Source organism: Etheostoma spectabile, chromosome 1 (assembly GCF_008692095.1).
Source record: "Etheostoma spectabile isolate EspeVRDwgs_2016 chromosome 1, UIUC_Espe_1.0, whole genome shotgun sequence".
Classification (NCBI taxonomy): Eukaryota; Metazoa; Chordata; class Actinopteri; order Perciformes; family Percidae; genus Etheostoma; species Etheostoma spectabile.
In genome coordinates this window covers 10,228,753-10,250,577 of record NC_045733.1, presented here as the reverse complement: position 1 = coordinate 10,250,577, position 21,825 = coordinate 10,228,753, and the positions used below count along the sequence as shown (strand labels likewise).

The 21,825-nt window shown below is 38.4% G+C and overlaps 1 protein-coding gene across 1 annotated transcript in view; it reads right to left on the bottom strand.

The window, feature by feature from the left end:
• Window positions 1–21,825, bottom strand: part of tspan4a (tetraspanin 4a) — a 109,284-nt gene that overhangs the window by 52,364 nt on the left and 35,095 nt on the right. Inside the window, 1 exon segment of the mRNA XM_032521544.1 lies at window positions 4,234–4,425. Coding sequence (XP_032377435.1) covers window positions 4,234–4,425 — 192 coding nt within the window.

The following is a 21,825-nucleotide window of genomic DNA, read 5'->3' as shown; positions in this document are numbered from 1 at the left end:
GCTACTCAGCTAGCAGAGTACGAGGGCGTGCCGTGCTAGCAGTTAGGCGAGCCTTCTGTGTTAACATGTGTTACAAAGCGAGACACATTTATCACGGAAGTAAAAGCTGGACTACAACAGAGCTGTTTGGAGCAGTTGGTGAGTTTTCTGTTGGAGATGGTAAGTCCCTTTGGGAGGGGAGGGGGGACATTTTCACTTTTTAAACCCATAACATGCACAAAAAGATAAAGGGAAATCACAATAAAGGGTCAATTGCAGGTGTTAATCTTCTGTGCTTTAAATGGGAGAGTTTCATGTCTCTGAGTCTTGCCAACATTGTTTATACAGAAAATTAGCTGGACTTTTCCTTTCAGTTGATTCACATTTTTATCAGTCAATATTATTCCAAATGGGAAACTTGATCTGGAGTCAGGAGTGTAAGATAGAAAGCACACGCAAACAACATACCAATGAACAAAAAGACAACAATACAAAGACATGGACAAAAATGTTTCCTGTCTATAATATATACACCACAATTTTACACAACATCATTTACCACAACATCCTTTTGCAATGCTACTCTAACTGTTGTAGTAAATAGGTTTTCAGGGTTTTTTTTAAAAGCTCCTTTCTTGAGTGTTTCCGCTAATGTTGCAACCCATATCCTTTTTGAGTTACTTTTTCCAAAGCCTCCCCCCAATACTGAAGCTCACACAATAATACATTCTGGCCATGTTGGAATGACGTTTTAAATTCATATTAAAGGCTTAAAATGTCTTTGAAGTCATCCAGATCACAGAATTTAATTTTCAAAAGCATATTTGTTGCACCAAATTACAAGACCCACACACAAAGCAATCATTCTTTTTCCAGCACAGAGCGCAACAGTAATTCCTCAAACATCTCAAAGTGACACTGCAATACTCTGTGTCCCTCATCAGCTATCAACATACTATGCGAATTAGCCTTGAAATTTGAAGGGAGCGGAGTCATTCTTTGTTTTTTTTTTTTAATCTCCATGAAGAACGGGCGGCTTTGTCACTCATAAAGCAGACTAATAATTTGCCTGGTCTTATTACTGTATGTTGACACAGCACAGTAAGGTCTGGTCACTGTGGGGAAAATGTCATGGATCTTGCTAATGATCGACAGCGAGACTCATTCCTACAGAGCTCATAATTGCTCACTCCTGCTGTGCCATTATTCTAATGATAAATTAGATTTTTTTTTTCCCCACGCAGAATTATTTTTATCTTTTAAATGCTGCGCAGTGTTGGTGTCTGAGTCGCTTGTTTGTTTATCAAAACACTTATTAATATTTTAAAGAGCTGGGGGTTTACACTTTATCAGGGATGCCTGGTTTGAAATTGGAGCAAAATGCATGTAGATCAGAGCAGAGAAATGTTTGATGTCAAACACTTGCTGTCTCCTGATTTGCATATCCGTGAGTGTATTTAAATACTGTATATCCTTTCCAATTGCATGTCAGCCAAGTGTCAGAGCCTACCAAAATCATCATTTAGAAATTTATGATTTTTACTTACACTGTTTTCTTTGTTATCCTTCTTATTCGTTATTATTTTATGTGTTGCTATCCAGTTTTGATTTATATTAGTAATAATACGTTATAATAAACAGAAGGAAAATTTGGGGCACCATTTATGATTGTCAATTGTGGTAAAGTGTTGGTAACCACATTGTGTTTGTAAAATTTTTATCAATTTGCAAGCTGAATAGTGAACATAGGCAGCAAGGTGGCTGAGTGGTTAGCCTCAGAGTAAGCAGGTTCTGTGTTCGGATCCAGGTTGTTCTGGGCCTTTCTGTGTGGAGTCTGCATCTTCTCCGTGTGTTTGTGTAGATTTCCCTCTGGGTTCTCTGGTTTCTCCCCCCCCCACAAAGACATGCATGCTGGGTAACTAGGGCTACTGTTGAAAATTAGCTAGCTAACACTGGTACATTTGCAGAAATGTTATGTTAATGTGCATTGTGCTAATAAAAATAAAAAAACTCTTAACTTACACATTTCTTCTGCTGATTTTTGCTTATATCAATAATTATATAGTAACCAGCACACAAAATGTAAATGCAATTTTAACTTAGAAAGAGTGTAGATGATTTAAAATGCAATTATACAAGAAAAAGAAAAACAATAAATCATTGCCATGAAGGACTTTACATTACCAGTACTTTTAATATAGTAGAGCTATGTAGCATAGCAACTGAATGGCGTGCCGTTCACAATCTGCTGTAGGTAAAACACTGACTATGGATACGTACGTCATACAACCCCTTCAAAAGATCCAAACTATTCTTTTTAACTGAATAGCCAGTGCCCCTATAAGACTCCTGGACTGCCCATCAGCCAAAATACATTTTTCACCTTTTTAAAAGAAAGATTAAATAATTTTTCTTTACAAATGCAGTAGCTACGTGGCATTCTGTTGCCATGGCTGTGTTCACATTGATTTTCATCAAGTTGATAAATGTGTCTCTGGATTGCAACATGTTGGAAATGTCAGGATTGTTGCTACTGACGCAGAATTCAGCTTGCAGCTTATTAGCGATGTCCTTCAAGTAACCCAACCGGGGAAAGGGTGGGGGGGAATTGATACAGCATAGTATCACGGTATTTTCTGTGGCAATAGTGTTTTAATACAGATGCCAAGAATCAATCTAGTAATATATTTGTGTTGGTCAGTTTGTCTGCTGGACAATCTCATGTTGCAGCAACAAAATCTAAGTGAGATGAACAAACAGATCAAATATTTTTAGGTAAAACAGATGTTGACAAAGTTTCCTTTTGGGGACATAATTTGAAAGTGGAAAAAAATTGAAGTTGGAAAAAAGGTTATAAATTGCAATACATCACAGAATATACCAATATGTTTAAAATTGCAATAAGATTGTATAGGGACATTTATAGTAGTATAGTATAATATATCACAAACATATATAAATCATTATATTGGTGGTGATATCAGCTTCCAGGCTTTTTCGCAAATTCAAACACAATTTCACAAAGAAAAAGCATTGTGGCAACAAGTGCAGTGGGAAATAGGGAGATGTTGTCAATGCCCCTTTATTGCCTTTGTCTGCAAGATATCTGCTGCAGTTGTATGGACAAGTACAAGTTGTTTATGTTATGGAGGTTGCATTGCTAAATGTATTATTCATTGTTTGCCTGGATTGAGCTGCCTGTGTGTATTATCATAGGTATACTGATATTGCCTGTGGTGTCTCGGTGTAGACCTGTCTTTGAATACATTTTCACAATTAATCAATTGTTTGAAGTGAAGCAAAGTAACCTCTAAGGTTTTTAGTCATTTTTAGCCTATGCTAGTGTTGCCTTTACTTCGTTATTAACATGTATAACAATTGAGAGCCGAGAAAGGCGCCTTTAAATAAAATGTATTATTGTTATTATTATTATAATTAAACAAGCCGGAGAGGATCAATTAAGTGATGCACATCAATTTTGATGGCAAATTGAAATGCAGCTAGGCTAATTAATTAGTTATTTCTATGGGTTGTCAATGAACCACAAAGGAAAGCTCTTGGCTGTTAACATTCCTGTGTGTGCTATTCCGAGTCAGAGGTGGTTTCTCTCATTGTTTTGATGAGTGTATTTCTGTCCGGTGGTGGGTCTTTCTCTCGATAAACAACTTGACATCACATCCTTTTCAGACAAGCAGTTAACAGCTAGCTCTGTAGCCGTTGAGTGTGAACTTCCAGCTGGTGGATAGCGGTCAGAAGTCTGAATGTCCCAGTCAAACTTAAAACCATATCATATCATTGTTTAAAGCTTAATATTCTTAACCATCAGGAGAATTTGCTTCACAGCAGCAAATCCTGTCAGTCTGTCATGTTGTTAGCAGTCAGTTGGATATAAAAACCTTTAAATGTTCACTTGTGCAACAAAAAAGAGAGAATTAGAGAAACTGCACCAACATCCTGTAATTACCCACGGTGCGTATTCAGTCTGCTTCTGTTAATCAACAACAAACCTCCAACGTAAAATGAAGAGATGTTTCATAGTAAAGCTCACCCAGACAGCAGCTGTTCACATGACAGGTAGAATCACCAGCCACATCAATCAGTGATAGAGAGAAACTAATGCTATATGATATATGTCAAAGCTTTATGAAAGGTAGTAATGCTATTTGTCATGCAAACAACAACAATGTAACGTGGCATCATCACATCAACACAGCCTTGTGTTTTAAGGTCAGTGATAGCATCCAGAGAACTCACCGTCAGCAGCAGAGCACGGCTCTCTTTGACAGCTCCCACACAGCCCAAACAGCCGATCACCATGATGATGGTCCCCACTGCGATGAGCAGGTTGGCTGCCGACAAGGAGGGAAGGGATGATGATAGGGTGGCAAAGTTCCCCTGGGTCACTGAGAGCCAGACTCCCACCCCTAGTATGCCACATCCTCCCAACTGCAAAGGAAACACAAAGAGACACAAGGCTGTCAGTATGCCAACAACACAATCATACTCATCCTAAACAGACAAACGTGGTGCACAGAAATATCGGCGCAATTGTTGTGGCTTTTGGTTTGTTTTTTAAACTGCACGCCGGTGAGTGCGTGCAAACAAGAGGGGAAACCAAAAACTCAGAACAACAGCAACAACTGGATCATCAGAGGCAGCCGAGCAAAGCAACCCAAGCAACAACAAGTTTAAAGGAATAGTTGAGAGATTTGAGAAAATATGCTTATTTTCATTTTTACAGAGAGTTAGTGAGACTGATAACGTCTTCAAATCTGTCCTGTGAATATAAGGCTATGTCTAGTTAGCTATGCTTAGTACAAAGCCTGGAAACTGTAGTAAACAGCTAGAATGGCTCTATCTATGGAGGAAATCTTTATTCATACTATGCAACTATAACAAAATTGCCTGCTAGTAACTCTAAAGCTCATTATTGAACTTATCATACCTCATTTGCTTAAGCGATTCAAAACCCAAAGTGATAAAGGGGTTTCACAAATGTTATGTGCCGGACTATTTGGCAACTGGTCCCTGCCAAGAAACAGTCCCACTGTCAGTCACTGGAATTTGATTTTTTTCTTTGACATTAATGAGAAAACATGTTTCTAAGTGAGCTTTAGAAGTGCTGGTGGACAACTTGCACCTAACTTGCTGGTTGGCATAGCTATTTACTGTACAGGTGTGAGACAGTGGTATCAATCCTAAATATATTGTCATGAAACCCCCGGCAAGAAAGCAAATAAGCATATATCCCAAAATTGTGACTGCGGCTGGACCTTATATATGATGAATATTAAGTAAAGGGTAAGTAAGGGTAAAAAACATTAGAATAAAATGCATCAAACAAACATGGGCAAACACACCAGAATTAGTTTTTAACCAAAGCAAACATGTGAGGTGTGAAAGCACCCTAAAGGATTTAACCACAGCAGGATAGATGTCTGCTAGATGTATATAAAACAACACAAATACACATGCACCCATACATTTATACTCATCCACGCTTACAAACAAAACCATTAACTTACATTCAACCATGCATACTGTAGCCTAGCAATCTAGATGCACCCTAGCAGAAGAACATGCCATTTACAGCTTGGGTCAGACTAGCAACTCTCTGTTGGCTTGTGAGCTGGAAAAACCAAACTCTAGTCAGGCCAAGCACATCGTGTATAGAGTCAGTGGGTGGGCTTAACATAAGGACGGCAGAGACGGTTCCACGTGAACTCCCTGCTACTTGAAAACAAAGAAGATGGCTGCTGCTGCTGGCGAACAGCAGCCTTTTGAATTGGCTTTGGCCGCGAGTCTGGAAGACTTGCATTTAAGCGCTGAAGTCATTCTTAAAAAAGTAAAGACGTGTTCGGAGATTTGCCAACCTGATAAAGCAAAAGTTTAATCTATCCACCAGCGTTGCTCTGGTTGGTTGTAGCGCTATCCTACTGCGTGCAGAAGGAATTTGAAAGACAACCATTTATCCCGCCGCTCGGATTGAGCCCACAGACATTTAAGGAAATGGACCAACAAATCCCATTGCTTTGGATGGAGACCAGAGAAGGACATTAGAAGCAATTTTCCAGTGATATTATTGCTAACTAAAATGCTAGTTAATATTAGTAATTAAACCTAAAGAGCTGATGTAAGTCCAAACTGTCTGTGAGCTTCTCCTGGCAATACGGTGATTTGTTGAATATGCAACAGCAAGTCGCTTGGTTATGACACAATCGTTTTTACACTCCTATTTTTACAAAAACGTCTGCTAGGGAGCCATAACGTGAACACAATGTAATGGAGCCTTTTATACTTTGTTGTGTTTCTTTGGAAATAAACAACGGACAAATAGAGTCTTTAAATGCTTCAGATGTAAAGTTATTCACTGTCAAAGTAATTTCAAAATGAATGGCAGTCGATGATGATGGCTTCATAGCATTAAAATGGTACCATAGGAGCTACGCTTAGAGACCCCTTGATTGAGCCCGGCTTATGGTGACTTCCCAGACCCAACAACTTGAAGTGGGTCTGGCTTGTCAGGCTATGCGTACTATACATTTGAATAAAAAAACATAAAACAAACACAAACAAACCCCAAAGACATCAGCTGTCCATCTTTTGCTCTATTCAGTTTTGCATTGTACAAGCTTGACTGCTGTAGACAGAGTTTTTTATGGACTGGACACACATAAGATTTTTACTGTGAAGCAGCTGGCTGTCTCTATTTTCTGCTCTTCTCTGTAGGAGAAAAGACACTCTGAAGAAAACATGAGGAGAAAAAGGAACAATATGTGACAGTAGCCCCCCAAGTTGAAAGCAAACTGGGATAATAGTGGTTTAATTCATCTTAAGCCTCTTTTACACATGCACTGCAAACCTAAAATTATCTATATTACCCAGCGGAGCCGTATGTGAGAACGCTAATGTTCAAATCAGTTGGACTGGACATTAAACAGATTTCATCCTGTCATATCCCTCCAAAGTCTGTATGATGTCCAATTGAGCCCATATGTGAATAGTCATTGTCCGGAAAATTCCCATTGAGCGAGTTGGCTCGTTGATGGCGTCCAGGCGGCATGTACAAAAATGGAAGAAAACAAATATCCATGATGGAGAAGATGGGGTCATTTACACAAAGATAGTAACAAAATGTCTAACGAAAGAAACAACAAGATTCATGAATTTCTGTTGGGGAAGAGCCAAAATCGTAAGACAAATTCAAGGAACGGCAAGAGACTCAGTTGTTTAAGACCAAATTACGCACAGGCTACGTGACAGCATGTAATCTGCATGATGTCCTGCCTCCTGCACGCTCTACCCAGGCGCCACCCCTCACCTAAACCGAATAGCATTTGAGTATTTCAAGTAAGGAAGAATGAGTCTGAAACCGACAATCTCCTGTTGTGTGCTACATACATGAAACGGCAAGCTGGTCAATGTCCGCACCAGATTTGTTGGACATTTTCCAGGGTTCATATGAGACAAGATTTAGGACTGTTGGCCAATCAACCCTGTCTCCTAGAAATTACGCTTACATATTACCTGTTTTATACTACTAAAACATGATTGAACTATGTGTTAGGTTCAGGCAACGAACTAATATAAAAATTAAATATGTACTTGCGTCAATTAACATGTCATTATGTTAAAAATTCACCTAATCTGGTCAGCATTACATTTCCTTTAAAACGTATTTGCTGCTGCAAATCTGTTTGTATATATTTTCTAGGAGACAATGTTGGCCCATTACAATCCTGAGTTCCTTAATTTTCAAATGATAGAAACCCATTTGGTTCACACGGTCTGTAATTCTTTGAACTTGTGAAGAGTATGAATTTCCTATTAAACGTACTAAATTGTGATATTAAAATGATCACCTCCACTAAATAGGTTTTCATAAGTTTAAAAATGTGAGACCAGTAACTGTCAGTGTTTGAAGAATTCAGCCGCTTTTGAAAGGAAATCTGCACTCTTTTTGGTATCTAAAGCCGGGATGATCCTGTTTTTTTATTCTTTGAATTATTTTCCTTAAGAATCACAGCATGTTTGCCTCTCAGAATGATTCAGACTCTCAGAATGATTGTAGTGAGGGAAAAAACAGTAAGAAATTTATGACAGGATTTTGAGATGCATGTATAGGATTCATCCATCGTTCACACACTCTCTGTGGCCACTCGCCAGTAATCCCAAAGGCAATAAGATTTACATGGCTAAACACAAATATCGTTTTTTTCCCCTCCAACTTTTCTTTCTATTTCAGGCCTTAAGACAAGATCTTATTTAATGAGCTCTTGAGCTAGAAGTAGGGCATGGCAAAAATAAAAAGCACTCATGTGGGGCTCCATTCACTGAGGCAGGTTTCTGTTCACAATCTAACACAGCTGGGAGATTTCAGCAGCTTGCAAATGAAGGGTCTGTGGGTCACTTTTGCTCACAATGAACCCTTATCATGTGTATTCTTTATCAAAGATTGGCCACAGTGAGAAGGGTGAAGGATGAAAAGGGAACGCTGAGAATCGATGGAGGCAAACCTTTTGAGGTCAGATGCTTAAGCACAATGGATGGAAGGATATAACAACATTATACAGATGTGCAAGGCCAAGGACAGGTCCTCCTCACACTACAAGACATTATCAAACTCAGAATTATTAATTTTCATAAATATTTCACAGCTATACATGATGCAACCATATAGGACAGTATGCAGAAACCTACCACCATCACACAATGTGATTAATTGATAGAACGTTGCTTGCAAGTCTTTGCTTTAGACTAATTGTGAGATGAATTAAAGTCATTTTATTGTTGTATTGTGTCCTAAAGTCAAAAATCTTGAAATTGCATGCTTTTTCTGATCAACAGTCCAAAATAAGAATATATTCCGATTACTGAGAAGTCATCACTGAAACCAGCAATTGTTTGCCACTTTTACTTGAGAAAAGACATTCCTTTCAATAAACTAATCAATTAGTTGATGAATTGTTTCAACACTAGTATTGGAGGATTGAATATTACAATGTAGGACTGAGTACTTGCAACATATGATCATCACGGTTTCTAAACTGTGGTCTTGCTTGTATGGTTAGTTTTGAAGTTATTCAAAAATCCTTCCAAGTAGCATCTTTACACTAGACGTTTAACTTTAACGTTAGTCTGGTTTACCAGATGTACAATGCTGGAATAAAGCCTGCAGCCGTACGATTTCCACCCCCCCTCCCACTTTCTCTGCTATCTATTTTGCAAAGGCACCATCACATCTTCTGGGGCTTAGTGTTCCCCAGGATGATTGTGATTGGTTTAAAAAGATACAAACAAGTTGGAGCGTCCTTTCCCCCCCAACACCAGAATAAATGAGCGGTGTAGCCAGACCATGCAGCGCTGACACAGTGAGGCAAGACTACTTTCCCTCTGATCACAACTGGTTTTGATTAGCACCCGTCCCCAACAAACAGCAGCTAAAGTCTTTACAGTCACACAGATTTGCAGTGTTTGAATTGATTCAGCCATCTGGACCGCCTCCTCACCTCACAGCAGGTTTCTGCATTTGAATCAGAGCTCTCTGATTCTGATTGCTGAATAAAGCCCAATGAGAGAACATACAAATAGAATTGTCTTCAAGAAATACCTACTGTATCAACTGAATGGCATTTATTGCATCCTAAACATCCCAAAAGTTGGCGCAGTGGAGCAGAAATACCCACATTAATATCATCTTAGTATGGTGATGAAAGGAATGATAAGCCTAATAAAATATACATGGGCAGTAGATGTACTTGGTTCCTGGGCTCGCAGTGTATAACACATGAAAGGTAGATGTGACTACATTTACAGCATGTGACTATCAGTGCCCTGATCACTGCAATTATGAGTACTCCATCTTGGCCATGGGTCAGAAATCCATATTAATACACTTATATTAGTATGAGGTCATAATAAGGTCGTAATCTGAATTCTTATTCATACATGAATAAAACGTAAAACTCTAAGGGCCAAGGATTAGTAGAAAAAACAAGGCCTTTTTATGGGTACCCCAGCAAGAAATTATTGTGTGAATTCCCATTCCTTCGTGTATTATTTCTCTTGTGATACTTTGATGTATGAATCATGTATTCAGTTTGTCCCAAAGGAGTGAATTCTGGTCTTTAAATCTGCTCTGGTGATGAGGTTTAAAGGTAGCTGGTTTTACTTTGCAGTACATTTGATGTATGAAAGTGATGGAAAACCAGGCCTTCGGATATAGTTCTGCATTGTTGATAAATCGTATCACCTCTTTTTGGGGTAAATTCTTATTTTATTTAGGGATCAAGTTTATAGCAGCAAAAGCAATACTATATATGCAATGCTGATTAATGTTTCTGACACATTAAAATACCAGATGTTGTCTACTGAATTTGGCACCTCATTCTTGATGAGCTACTTAATCTAAACACTGCGGGTCCTGGTTCAAAAGTATTAAGATGGTAAACTAAAATCATTGATTTGATATGAACTTGAATGTGATTTCTCAAATTGACTTGAGGCGATCCACTGGAAAGAAGATGTATCGCTTTGCAGGAGTTGTGGGAAGCTGCATCTTCAATGTTTTGTACATTGCTTTTTGTAAGTTTGAAAAAAACGTTTAGAGAATTGGTCTATTTGGCCAACCACAGTCCAAATTATACTCACACTGGTGCGCCTGAATGATTTAGAAAAATCAGACTATCCCAAAGAAAATTGTGCCATAAACTGTATATGATTTCAGGGAACTCATCTCAGGCTCACCAGCTCTGGTAGGGGGCAGGGAGGGGAAAGTCTGTTGAAACGTTTTATATTTTTACTGTCTACTCATGCAGTGGAATTTCTACACATTTGGTATTGGGTTAAAGGAGACAATATTATAGTAAAATAAATAGTGTCCAGGTCAGAATCGCCTGTCCACTCCAGCAAACTTTACCAAATAATCCACCAATAAGATTTCTTTTGGACATTTATCAAAATGTTTCATCCTGCATTTTTAATTTAAACACTATAGCAAAATATACCGATCAACATTAATCGGGTTGTTCTGGCCATCTGATGAATGTATGTAAAGCCAGTATTTATAAGTCCTCCTTATTAAACAATAAAATGCCCCCTATATTACCTTGCAAAACATCACATTCAAGCAATGTCTGATTTGACAACACCATAATAAAAGCTGGGTTTGGTTATGGACTGTATTAATTATCAATATTAAGAGTCTATGGTTTAGGCACAAGAACAACTTAGTCATAGGGTTAGGAAAATGATTATGGTTTGGGTTAAAATAACAAAATTAAACTTTGAAAGGCCTTTAAAGCTCACAAGTTTAATTTGAATACAACTTGGAGAGCTAATAACTTCTGTCAGACTGTAGTGGCCCAAGGCGTATGCCTAGCTGTATAATTTCAGATGGTCAACATTTTTCACTTAGTTAATGTTTACATTTGACATTTTTATTTATACCTACAGCCAGCCCACACAGTCAGTGTGTCAGTACTGAGCAACTTATAAGAACAAGCCTGGCTGCCAACATTAAACTCTCTGCCATGTGGCTGCAGATTGTGAACTGTTAGATATTGTTTTTCGTAGACATTAACCTTCTACCATCAGTACTCTTTAGAGTGTGAAAAGCTAAGCTGTGTAGAAATCCTTCTAGAAACAAGAAAGGTAATTTGGAAGACAAACATAGGCTGACTGTTTCAAATTGACATATAAGGTTGTTGTTTTTGATCTGCCACTCATATTAAAGTGCTCATGTTGTGCTCATTACCAGGTTCATGATTGTATTCTTCTTTTTTCTCCTTCATATGCTGTATCGGATGCTGGTAACTTTAATTTCCTTGCGGGAGTCATCCCAAAGGGATTAATAAAGCTAAGTCTAAGTCTAAGTCTAAGTATTTGAAGATTGTACCAGAATAGGTTTATGTGGTTTAATTAACGCCATGTTTTTGTTGTACTCCACATTGCTACAGCTCCTCTTTTTCACCCTGTGTTGAGCTCTCTGTTTTATCTACCGAGTGAGGCATCATGTCTCCAAACTTATTTTTTAAAAGTAAGTGCTATAGTACAACTAGCAGGAGACAAGTTATAATTGAGGTTAGCTTGGAGACACTACCTTATTTAATCATTAAATTAATACACATTTTCACTAAGCACTTGTCTTACTGCCGTCTCACCTAAATTAGTTTGTAGCTAATTTTTTAATTTAGTACATTTGGAAAGATGCGCTGTGATTTAATAACATTTTGCTATAGATTAACTGATCCCGGAAATTTGAATCTGTAAATATATTTCTAACTTTACTCACATTTATAAAACTAAGAGCTCGGATTATGAATTTGTGCAAACAGTTTATGAAACCGAGGGAACAGATTTTTATTCTGTGCCCACGGTTTAGTGATTTTCTCAGCAGAACCCAGGGGGGCTCCACAGCGAGGTCGGTGGATTGTTTCAAGTAACCAGGATGCTATGAACTGCCCAGACACATGTCAGTTTAATCAAGAGATACTTAATTGAAAGAGATGCTTAAAGACATTTATTGACATAGAGCAATTTCATTTTCTTCTGTAAAGGTATTTCAAGACACTTTACAGAAGTGCACAATAGGAAAGTTGAAGAAAAATGTCTTTGACCGACCACGTCTTTTAAAAACGTAGGCTATGTGTTATATAAATCTTTACTTAAGTAAAGAAGAGATGTTAATACAAAACAAACCCTAAAATGATGTCTTACGTTGCCAATATGAGGTACCTGCCCCTGCCGTTAGCGTAGCATCACGTAGCTATAACCCAGTCATTCTACGTGTATCCTCCCCGGTCGTCCAGTGTTTCTTTTTTGCCTTTTTTGGGATTTGGGACATTGTTTTTTCCTTGTGGCATTTTTATTTGCATTTTGATCCCCGTGTTGGTTTGGACTTTCTTTTTTTGGCAATAAATCCCAGTCAAACGCTCTCCCGCCTGCCTGTGTCCTCTCTGCATTTGGGTCCGCTAAACCATAACAGTAAGCATCCAGACTTTTAAAAGCTTTGATCAGCACCAGTGAACGGGGATACCCTGTTCACCACAATGTGTTACAGATCGTGTGTACTGAATTTGGGCAGACTCTGCGATTTAATGAGGTCCACGAAAACGGAGGGAGACAGAAGTTAAGGGTCGGTATCCAATCCTGCGATCTCCAACTTCTCCAAACATCGCTCTTTGTTAGCACCTACCAGATGCCCTACCTTGACCGATAACGGCACAAACACTTGTTGTTCAATAGAAGAAGCCATGAAGTAGTAGTAGTAGTAGTAGTAGTAGTAGTAATATTACAGTTTATTTAGTGTTATGTATTTCAAACGGATTCAAACTAATAAAACTTTCCTCTCGTGTACTGCACTGTTTAGCTTGTGCTTGCGGTGATTCTGCCGTCCGTCATGGCGACGTCACGGTTGCGTGTCTGCAAAGGGTCTGTAGTAAAGATTTGGTGTTTTTAACAGTTAGCTTTAAATGTGACCTCAAACATCTTACCTGGACATACTGGTATCTTTGTTTTTGTACCTGTTTCTCTCAAACAGTACATTGTATAATTGTTTCATCCTTATTGGGTGCTTACAAAAAGGCTTTCTGAGCTTTCTAACTACTAACTAACTACTTTAAATCAAGACACCTGCTAAAATTGCAATCAGCCGTGTTTGATAGGCACCAGACTGAAATCTATTGTGCTTTGAATGCGTGGTTGACGGTTGTGACAGCAGTGTGTTAGCACCTGAACAAAGGGCTGTGAATACACAGTGTTGTGCACGTTGTGGTTAAAGCCATGGGATAAGTGTGTAGAGTTTTGAAAACTGTGTTCAAACAATGAAAAACAGACGAGAGTCTGGTCCACATGAACTGCTGCTGTGCAGACTGTAGTTAGAGTTTTGTACATGTGGCTTCAGTTGTGCCCACTGTGGTTTAGCAATCGGAATAAAAACTGTAATGGTAATTTTAAAGGCAAGATCACTAGAGATGGGCTCAGCTGGCTGAAATCTTTGAAAAGGCATTTGATTAGCAAGGTAAATGCCATCCTAGATTGTCGTGGTCACCCCCATAGAGGAGTTTAAAATGTTGCTCTGTGAGAGCCAATTCGCGGCCCTAAAACTGAGCAGCAAACTGATAATACCTCCCCTGCACATTCAAATCTAACACTTTATTTGTTGCACCTTTACTATATTTATTGTTGTACAAAATTCCATTGGATCCTATTAAAGTTTAATGCAGCTATGTATTGCAATGATAATTTTGCTCCTTGTCATTTTTATGCTGCTGCATTTTCAATGTTGTCGCATTATTAAGTGTGTGTATGTGTGTGTGTGTGTGTGTGTGTGTGTGTGTGTGTGTGTGTGTGTGTGTGTGTGTGGTTTTGAGTTGAATCCCTCGCGATCTTGCTTTCACCGTCTTAGATGCCACCAGCAGAATTTAGGCTACTGCTAATTAAGACTGCTAATTAAATTATTACAAACTAACATCATTAGGCCAATGTGGCTGAACATATGTTGCCAAAATAAAAGTGGTAAAACCTAAATCAATCTAAATCAGTGGGAGCTTATACCAATCAAGTTTCACACCAGCAGCTCATTTGGAAAGACAAATTAATTTATTTTAACTAATGCAAAACTGCCCCCCATTCCATTTTTCATTCAAAGTAATTTACAGCCATTCCCATTTTCTAGCCACATTTTGAGAAATTATTTTTTTATAAGCAGTGAGAAGTGATGATGAAAATAGCAAACACTTGTGTTTGCTACAGAATGTGAGAAACAAGTTCTCACCTGACTGACCCCAAAGAGTCAATAATGGAGCGATGAAATGCATTCATGTCTCATTGATCTGGATTGTTGCCGGAGGTACACTATTATGTTCCCTTCATTGATGTGAAAGGTATAAACCACAGTTGTAAATCTGCTGAATATGAGATAATTTGACATCAACTATTCACCTGTTTTACTTTCTAATCTTTTACAGGTGTCAAGGAAGAAGCTGAAGTTGCTTTTTAAACCTCAGACACAGGCAAGGACACTCAAGTGGATTCTTTGGGTGAGGCTTTATTGAGATTTACATGAACCTGTTACAATTCATCCATAATCTTGTCAGTCTTCTAACATTTTGAATTTTGAGTTGGTTGTACTTTAAAGTACTACCAACTATAAATCATATGTGAATGATTGCTCAGAGTAGGCGACAGATTGTTTGATCAAATCTATTAACTCAAAAATTCTATCAAAAAAGCACTAGTCTAGTCACTCTTAAATTGTATGGTACAAAAGTTTATCCACTCCCTTTTTATAAAATGAGATTTTTTAAGCATTTTAAGGACACGTTTCATCCCACAAATCTCTTATTTGATCTTCTTAGACATAAATTGCTTTGCCACAATTAGAAAGATTAGAGCGCAGAGAAAATCCAACATCTCCTGTAGTCCCAGGGTAACATTGCACTTTTTGCTTGACTACATTTATGTGACAGTTGTTCTTTTAGATTAAAGAAACATATACGCTTATGGACTACGTTGCATTGTGTGAACCAGTTTAAACCAATGGTTCCCGACCTTATTGGTCTGTTACTTCTTACAGAAAAACATGTCTAGTTGGAGCTCATCAAGTTTCAGATGTCTGAGTTGTTAGAAACAATTATGTTTAAACTTCTCAGGTGTATAATGTATTTAAAACAACTGTTTGATGTGCACATTGGTAAAACTACAACAATATATTTTACAGAAAAGCAATCAAAAAAAGCCAAAAAGAAACACAAATTAGTTTTTTCCCCTCCTAAATGGAAATATAGTAGTTAAAACTTGCTCCTCATCAACAGTAAACTGCTGCATACACATTGTTGCATCAGTATTAATAACCTAGCAATGTTACAAGGCACATTTTCTGTGGAAATACTTTTACTTTGACACTTTAAGTTTATTTTTGCTGATAATGCTCCTGTAGTTTTCCTTACAATGGAGGACTTTTACATGAAAGTTCACTTTTCTTTAAGTAAACAATCAGAATATTTCAATCTACTGTAAGTGCATGTGAAGGTTAAAATGGTGGATTGGTTCAACAAATTCTCATGAATGGATTTGTATAAAAACGTACGAAATGTTGTGCATAACAAGTCAGTTACGTTGAGCTGTCTTAACAGTTCAGTGTAGACGCCAAAACGACTAGTTCAGATTAGAATAAAAATTTTGGTTTGGGTTAAAACACCGGTGACCTTTAGTGTTACTCCGGGGGATAGACACACTAATTACCTGGGTAAATGTTGTGTTTCCCATCTTCCCATCCATCCGACCTACTTAGATTTTCCCAGTCTTATACAGTGGCAGTCAATGTGAGGTATGCAGTGAAATATACATACAAATTACAGCGGATTACTTTTTATAGCTCTATATATACGACTGGTTTATGTGAACAGCCTGATTAGTTGGCCTCGTAATATGCTTCAGGGTGTTTTTATATTTATTTATTATTTTTAAGTCTTTCAATAGGTTAGTGGATGGAAAAATCTTCATTCACAACAGTCACGGTGCAGTGGTCATGGCAGGCATCTGCAAGCAGATTACACGGCATGAAGATTGATGCACGTAATGTGAAACCAAAGTTCACAATTGCGAGTTCAGCCCGTAAACATTTAGCCATACGACTCAACCCATGCTGAGGTATAAGGATTTTCATTATGAAAATAAGGAACATTTTCAAAGTTGCCAGTGGGCAAATTGCGCAACAAAATGATTATGTCTGTCTTTGACACTTGCACTGCTGTCTGTTCAAAATAAATTAAAAGAGAAGTATCCTCATGTATAGATTGGTTTTTTTTACCACCGTACCAAGCTCAAAACGATTTGTGTCTCCTAAACCGAGGTATGAAACAAACTTTTGTGTACCGTTAAACCCAAACTGTAACTCGCTAGACATCAAGTAATAAAGCCCCAACTAAAGCAGGAATCCCTCTTAAAGCCCATAAGCTTCCTCTTTTCTCCATGAGTCAAAGGAGATGAATGGGTTTCTATTGACTGCCATGACGAGCTGCACAATAAAAGGTGATTCGTAATGGCGGGTTGTCATGGAGGCTCGGTGGGTAACATTGATGCATCACAGCCAGGTCACAGCAAGAGTGACTTACGTTCAATTTCCCGCCCTCTCCTTTGTGTGAGGGAAATAGATCAGTGTGCTTTTGCTAAGTGCGGTTATTGTTCAGGTGTCAGATTAAGTAGTGTTTTTTAGAGACTGTAGCCCGGTTTCAATTAACAAACCCTCTCTGAATTTTCCTCAGTACTACAGTAGTTATGTATGCTGCATCTCATTTGCTTTTTACTTAAATCAACAGTTAAAGCTATAGTGCGTACTTTCACCCTCATAAGGAATTCTAAAAAATGACAACACTGTTGGCGCATCCATATGACGCAAAATCCTTCGGAGATCGCGCTCAACTCCCACCCGTCCTTCACACAGTTGCTAGTAGCATTGAACCCGTCAAATCAAGGAGGACACGGAGGATTCTAGAACATGACGGACTCTTCACAAGATGTTAGAATCACTCGAGCTGCTACGTGGGAAAGTCGTCGGACTACACCATTTTATAAACCCAGCCATACTGGGAATTACAGAGAGTTTTGTAGAGCTGATAGGGTTAATTAGCTTTGAATCAACTCATTTGGCAATGGCTTAAATGTAACATGTTCCTTAATATAAAATAGTTGCACACAATAAAGTTTGGATAAAAAAATGTAAGTATTACTCAGTGAGACATTAGCAGTCAAAACCCCAGCATATCGGCTATCAAAACAGTGTGTGTGTGCGTGTATACAGTTGTCAAAATAACTTTTTATTTCAAATGTTCCTAAAACTCAAATTGGTGCATGTGACATCACACAACAACTGAACCCCACTCCACTTCAAATCAGTAAGAAAAGCAACCACAAAAACAGAAATGCAAAAATCTTGCAGGTGAAATGACCAAACCGCAAAATAGTCTTCGTATAGGATCCCATCACTTAAATCAGGTCGTAGGGTCCTTTTTTAAGGTTCAAGCAACTTTCAAACAACTGCACAATCACCAAATATTTTGTTGGATGGAAGTAACAAAAAGTGAAGGAGACGTGCAGTATGAAGTGCGGCAGTGACGTTGGTTTACTCTTTGAAAGATCAAGACTTCAAAAATGAAAATTTAGATCACACAGCTGTTTGACAGTTATGAAAGAGCTGTGGGCAAATGTTCACCCTAGATACTTGTTTAATAAATTATTAAAGCACAGAATGAAACAGCGATACTTAATGCCTTTTTATTTTGCTAAAGGAAAATGAACAGGGTTTTGTTCTTGTAGGAGTATTGGCCCCGTCAGCTTCATTATTTTTTTTTGCCAAAATTCCATTACACGCACGACGGGAAACTACCCTGCTAACATCTAAGAATTGCACATCATGAATGCAGCAGGGACTGGAAAACATTATTTCACAGAGTCCTGAGGAACGAATTAGAAAAATTTTTACAGAGACTTCACTGTAAGCCCAGAAATTAGAGTCGTATACTAATCTTTATTTTTTGGTTAATGTGATTTCATGAAGTTACTATCAATATTAGTCAGAATGGCACCTTACTCATTATTTTTTATCTCAAATTCCATTACTTTGTTCACCCCTGAGGGAATACCTTACTAACATCAAGAATTGCCATATGAAGCGATGGCACTGGCAAATATTCATTTTCACAAGCCTAGAATACAAATAGAAGAAATTGATTTGACGAGACATTGTAACCTAACAATTGATGAGCATTTAGAGTCATTATTTGTGGATTGTTCAAATCCTATGTTTCAGATAATATTCCAATAATTTTCACAACTTATAACTCTTTCATATCTCATATTACAATTATGTTTCACGCCCTTTGCAGCGACCAGTAACATATTGACAGTCAAAGGTTGATTTGAAACCGATTCTCCTGCAATTATCAGTTTATAACAACTCTGAAATAAGAAGAGAGATTTGTTGATGAAACATTTAGGGCAGAATAGGATTAGTCAAATCGATGTTCACAGGAAATATTACCGTGCCCCTTCATCATGGAAATCATCAGTCTGTTCAGCTTTAGAAGTTCTGTTTTATAACTGTTCCATCTTTATATGGAGTTAAGATATCAGGCTTTCCAAATTAGCAATATTCAAGTGTTTATTCAGATATATAAAAACAATCTTTGACAATTCACATATGCCAAGTCATGTGCAACTAAGTAAAAATTAATAACTTCAATTTAGATACTTGTCAGTACAATTATCTCAAAACTGCACCCAACTACAGTACTTGGGTAAATGTTACCTCTCCGCTACTAAATGATATTCCCATTCAAATCTGGCTCCTTCCAACACACATGCATGCACACACACACACAGACACACACACACACAGACACACACACACACACACACACACACACACACACACAATACATACACCAGTGTAGTATTAGTGTTTGTGAATGATAAAACCTGCCTCTGGCATTCCAGCATCCCCCTGACTGAGACTTCAGCATCTCATGAAGCCTGGCGAGCTGACAGACAGTGTTACCTCCGTGTTAGCTCTCACTGCACGTATAAGCCACTTCATACCTGGAGAAAAGGGCACACTTGGCACTCACACCCTGACCTACTTTTCACCACAAGAGCCTGGCAGCCTCTGCTCAGCCTGGAAATCAGTTGCTCTCTGCTCGTGGGAGGAAGGAGTCTTTAGAGTCGGCAGTCTGGTCTGGTCAGCACAAAAAAGAAGTTAAAGGATGTTGGATAAGAAGAGCAGGAAGTGACAGTGTGTAGAACTTATGTAGCAAAGTAATCTTATGATCTTGAGTCGTAGCAATCAGATTTAAAGTCACTCTAATCTGTCACCTCGTCTTTTTTCCCTGCTCCCACTCTTCTCTTTCCATTAAGCACATTTTACACTTCAATTTCAGCTCCCATCTAAACTTAGATTGTGACAAAGGTAAGAACGTGAATTACATCAGAATTTACAAGGACTACTGGGAGTTATGAGTCTCCCGAAAGTAAAAAAAACAAAAATAAAATCCAGTCTTGTTCTACTTCAATTTCTCCCAATATGTCAATTAGAAGTGTGTGTGTGTGTGTGTGTGTGTGTGTGCTGTTTATCATCCAAATTAAATCTTATATCTCAAACTACATTGAGAATATTGACTACACACAGGAAAGGGAAGCTCAGTAAATTTAAGAACACTGCAGATGTCTGTTGCCCATCCAGATTCCAACATTAATTGTTATTTATTTATATTCCCCGCTGCTATTTTGTAATTTCTAAGTACATAGATTTGTCACTTCGACTGCTCTGCTGGGGCACACAACATCTTCACTATCTAAAAACACATCTGTACTCCATACTTACTATCTTCCAATCTATTAGTAGGCGGCACTGTGATGAAAGAAATATACTTCCCCTCAGGTGTTTTGATCTTCTGTGATAGAATCACACCACAGCAGCTCTCACACAAGCGAAAGCTGAGAAATATTGCTGTGTATCCCCAGTTGTGTTGAAGTCCTGGACCCTTTAAAAAAATCATTTGAGCTGGATGCATTGTCTACATCTGGCATTTGTTGTGAAGATGGGGAATAGGCCATCTTTAACCCTGCCGAGTGTTTGGCCAGGGGGCTTGGCATCTCCCTCGACAGTTACAATGCTCAACAAACTCACGATCTCCATTCACTGCCCTAGATTAGGTGTTTATCCTCCTTATTGCATTGTGTTCTTTGCTCTGTGGTAAGTAGGGGACTCTTACAGAAAGCAGTAGCCAAAGAACGGACTCCTCCTGCTTCTGCAATGGATATCTTATCTGGCTTTAAGAAAGTTGGACTACTTAAAGATTCTCCTAGTTCAACGTCGCTTGTAACTGCCCTAAAGAATGACAAATGAAAAGGTTTCTTGAATTGATGACACACTCGACAGGTCATCATCTGTATGGTCTTCTTAAACCATTAAAAATTACTGTTGGACAAACAAATCTGTTTTATGATGTCACAGCAATGTAGGTTTGGTTAAAGGTTTAGGTATAAAAAAAAAAATTAGGTTCAGGGAAGGTTTAAAATAACTTTATTGTGAGTTTATTATGAGTTACCATCATTGCTATGGTTGTAATAATAAGCACTTGGTCAGGAATGGTCGTGCTCATGGTTAGAAGAAACGGTTCCACTTTACTTGAAGGTATCTTCATAAGAGTGACATGATACTGTCATGGATGTGTCATAAAACATGAACAAGTCATAAACGTTTATGACTTGACCAGTGATGGGAATAACGTCGTTATTTTTTTTCAGTAACGAGTTATCTAATTGATTACTCTTCCCATCTTAATAACGCTGTTACTGTTACTGCCAAAAAATGCAACGCGTTACTATAATTGAAGCTGTTTTTTAATCAGACCAACTAGATCTCTGAGCCGAGAGGCAAAGAATTTTTTTCTTCCTTGGTTAGTGGGCCGTGCACGAGACAAGCGCAGACATGCTGACGATTGGCTGAGGTTGAGTAAAATATCATGCTAAGCCAATTAGAGGTAGAGTTGGGCGGGTGTTGGAAAGCACGCACAGTCGGACACAACGAACGACACAAACATGTCAGTCAACGAGAGACAGATACGGCGTTATGAAATCAAGGGGGGGGGGGGGGGGTACCTTTCCTGCTAAAGATTTCCCAACATTATCAGAAAACATATGACTATGACTCTAGAGTGGCTACTCGCTCCCAAGCTAATCGCTGTCACTTTCTCACTTCTCTCGCTCTATCTCTCACACACACACACACACACACACACACACACACACACACACCGGCTCGACGCACACACCAGCGCAAAAGTA